Source organism: Diabrotica virgifera, chromosome 9 (assembly GCF_917563875.1).
Source record: "Diabrotica virgifera virgifera chromosome 9, PGI_DIABVI_V3a".
In the NCBI taxonomy this organism is placed as follows: domain Eukaryota; kingdom Metazoa; phylum Arthropoda; class Insecta; order Coleoptera; family Chrysomelidae; genus Diabrotica; species Diabrotica virgifera.
The window spans coordinates 145,493,208-145,495,175 of NC_065451.1; the positions used below are offsets into that span (position 1 = coordinate 145,493,208).

A 1,968-nucleotide genomic window follows, 5' to 3' on the forward strand; every position below is an offset into this window, starting at 1 on the left:
AAGCTTGGCTAAGCTATGTTTTAGTAGTCAAACATTTTTTGGGAAATCATAAGGCACCAGACTATTCAGGACTAGTTGCTAATATGCTTCAAAATTTTAATAGGCTGGGAGCTAATATGAGCATAAAAGTGCATTTTTTACACAGCCATTTGGACAGATTCCCGGATAACCTGGGCGATTACAGTGAGAAACAAGGAGAACGGTTCCACCAGGATATTAATATAATGGAATAATGATACCAAGGTCGATGGGACATCCACATGTTAGCAGACTACTGCTGGAGCTTAAAAAGGTATTGTCCTGAGCAAACACATAGTAGAAAAAGTTACAGAAAAAGTTTTTTGTAATTTTTTTCAAATGTAAGTAGACAACATATATATTTTTTATTTTTATATACTTTCGATAAACGCGCTCAATAAAAATAAATTTTCAGTTCCCAATGGTGTTTTTTTTGGCACAGGCTTTTGCCATTCAGTCAGTCACAACTTTTTAAGTTCTCTGTTCCCAATGGTGTTGTAGTGAGGTTTTTTAATGAAATCTTTTAATCGTCTTTATCTTAAAAACTAGAGCCAACTTAGCAAATCTGATATTTTGCACACATTCAGCACATTGTTCTTATAGAAAATTGACTTTAACCTACTACGCCGCAAAATGACTGTTCCCCAGGGTAATAAATTCGAATGTGTTTTATTTAGAGGAGCCTGGGCACAACACCTCGAATATTATCGACACTGTGTACGGTCATGCTACAATAAAGTTTCATGGTACAATTTTGCGCATGACATTTGACAGCTCAAGGTCAAGCGTGTGACGTACCAAAGATCCGTGTGAGCCATTATTTGTAATGGTAGTTACTATTATATAGTGGATTATTTTGCAAAATTCTTATAATTAATTCGTTTTTAGCGATCTTTTCCTTTTTTTGGATAGTATATGTGTTATAGTTTGCATAGACTAATTTTTTAAGAACATTTATTCGTTAGTATCTAGTTTTGCTTTCGTGTATTTGTTTGTTTTTGTTGCTATTTCAAAATGCGCTGTGCAGTTGGTTGTTGCAATAGTGACAATAAAGATAAAACTTTAAGATTTCATACGTTTCCTAAAGATAGTGTGGCCAGGAAATTGTGGATAATAGCCTGTTGTAGACAGGATAATTTAAATTGCAATACTGCAAGAATTTGTTCCAAACATTTCAAAACTGAAGATTTCCAAAGAAATCTACAACACGAACTTTTAAATTATGAATCCAAAAAGGGTCCAAAACTCAAACCTGAGGCAGTACCTACACTGTATCTACCTAAAACTAAATCCGCTACCCTTTCAGCCATCCAAAAGAAACGGGTACAAAGAGCTGAACATAGAGAGTCCAAAAATATTGTTGAGCAACTTCTGACTACTTCTGAGTCAACAACGTAAGTCTACATCTTTATATTTTATTATTAGATTTTATATAAAAAACCAATAAATTCTTCTGTCTAGAAAGAAAAACTACATTTTTGTTTTTAGTAGGTACCATGTTTTACATTATTCTAAAAGAATGTTACGTATCTTTCTAATAAAATGATAAATAAATCTCACAACAGAGGCATCAGAGCCCACTGCATAATGGTGGCTGACATCAATTCACTACTCGTTTTAGTCTTAATAAAAAAATATATGTGTTATTTTTTAAGCCAACTCCAAGTTCGAGTTCAGGAAGAACAATGTAGCCAAGCTGATATTAAAGATTACTATCTACATCTAAGTCAATAGGGTATGTTGTTTGTTTTTTACAGTAGCAACTAGACTGTTTTCTAAAATTTATTTAAAAAATATGCACACTAATACCATTGTTTATATTATAGTAATAGTTGGTCAACGCAATGGGTAAATTTGTTTGATTCTAATAATTGAAACATTCACCACCATTTCTGTCAGGGTTGCAATGTGACACATAACTAAAATATGCAAAATGCATATACACGAAGT

The 1,968-nt window shown here is 32.9% G+C and overlaps 1 protein-coding gene across 1 annotated transcript; it reads left to right on the forward strand.

Moving 5' to 3' along the window:
• Nucleotides 1-1,032: 1,032 nt before the first annotated feature.
• On the forward strand, nt 1,033-1,752 carry LOC126891517 (THAP domain-containing protein 11-like). Its single transcript, XM_050660694.1, has 2 exons — nt 1,033-1,412; nt 1,674-1,752. The coding sequence occupies exons 1-2, from the start codon at nt 1,033-1,035 to the stop codon at nt 1,750-1,752; spliced, it is 459 nt and encodes a 152-aa protein (XP_050516651.1).
• Nucleotides 1,753-1,968: the final 216 nt, after the last annotated feature.

Excerpts from the sequence above, each read along its gene's own strand:
- LOC126891517 (XM_050660694.1), top strand. The coding sequence starts at position 1,033 with ATGCGCTGTGCAGTTGGTTGTTGCAATAGTGACAATAAAGATAAAACT. Across the intron at positions 1,413-1,673 it reads ACTACTTCTGAGTCAACAAC|CCAACTCCAAGTTCGAGTTC; the intron begins GTAAGTCTACAT and ends TTATTTTTTAAG.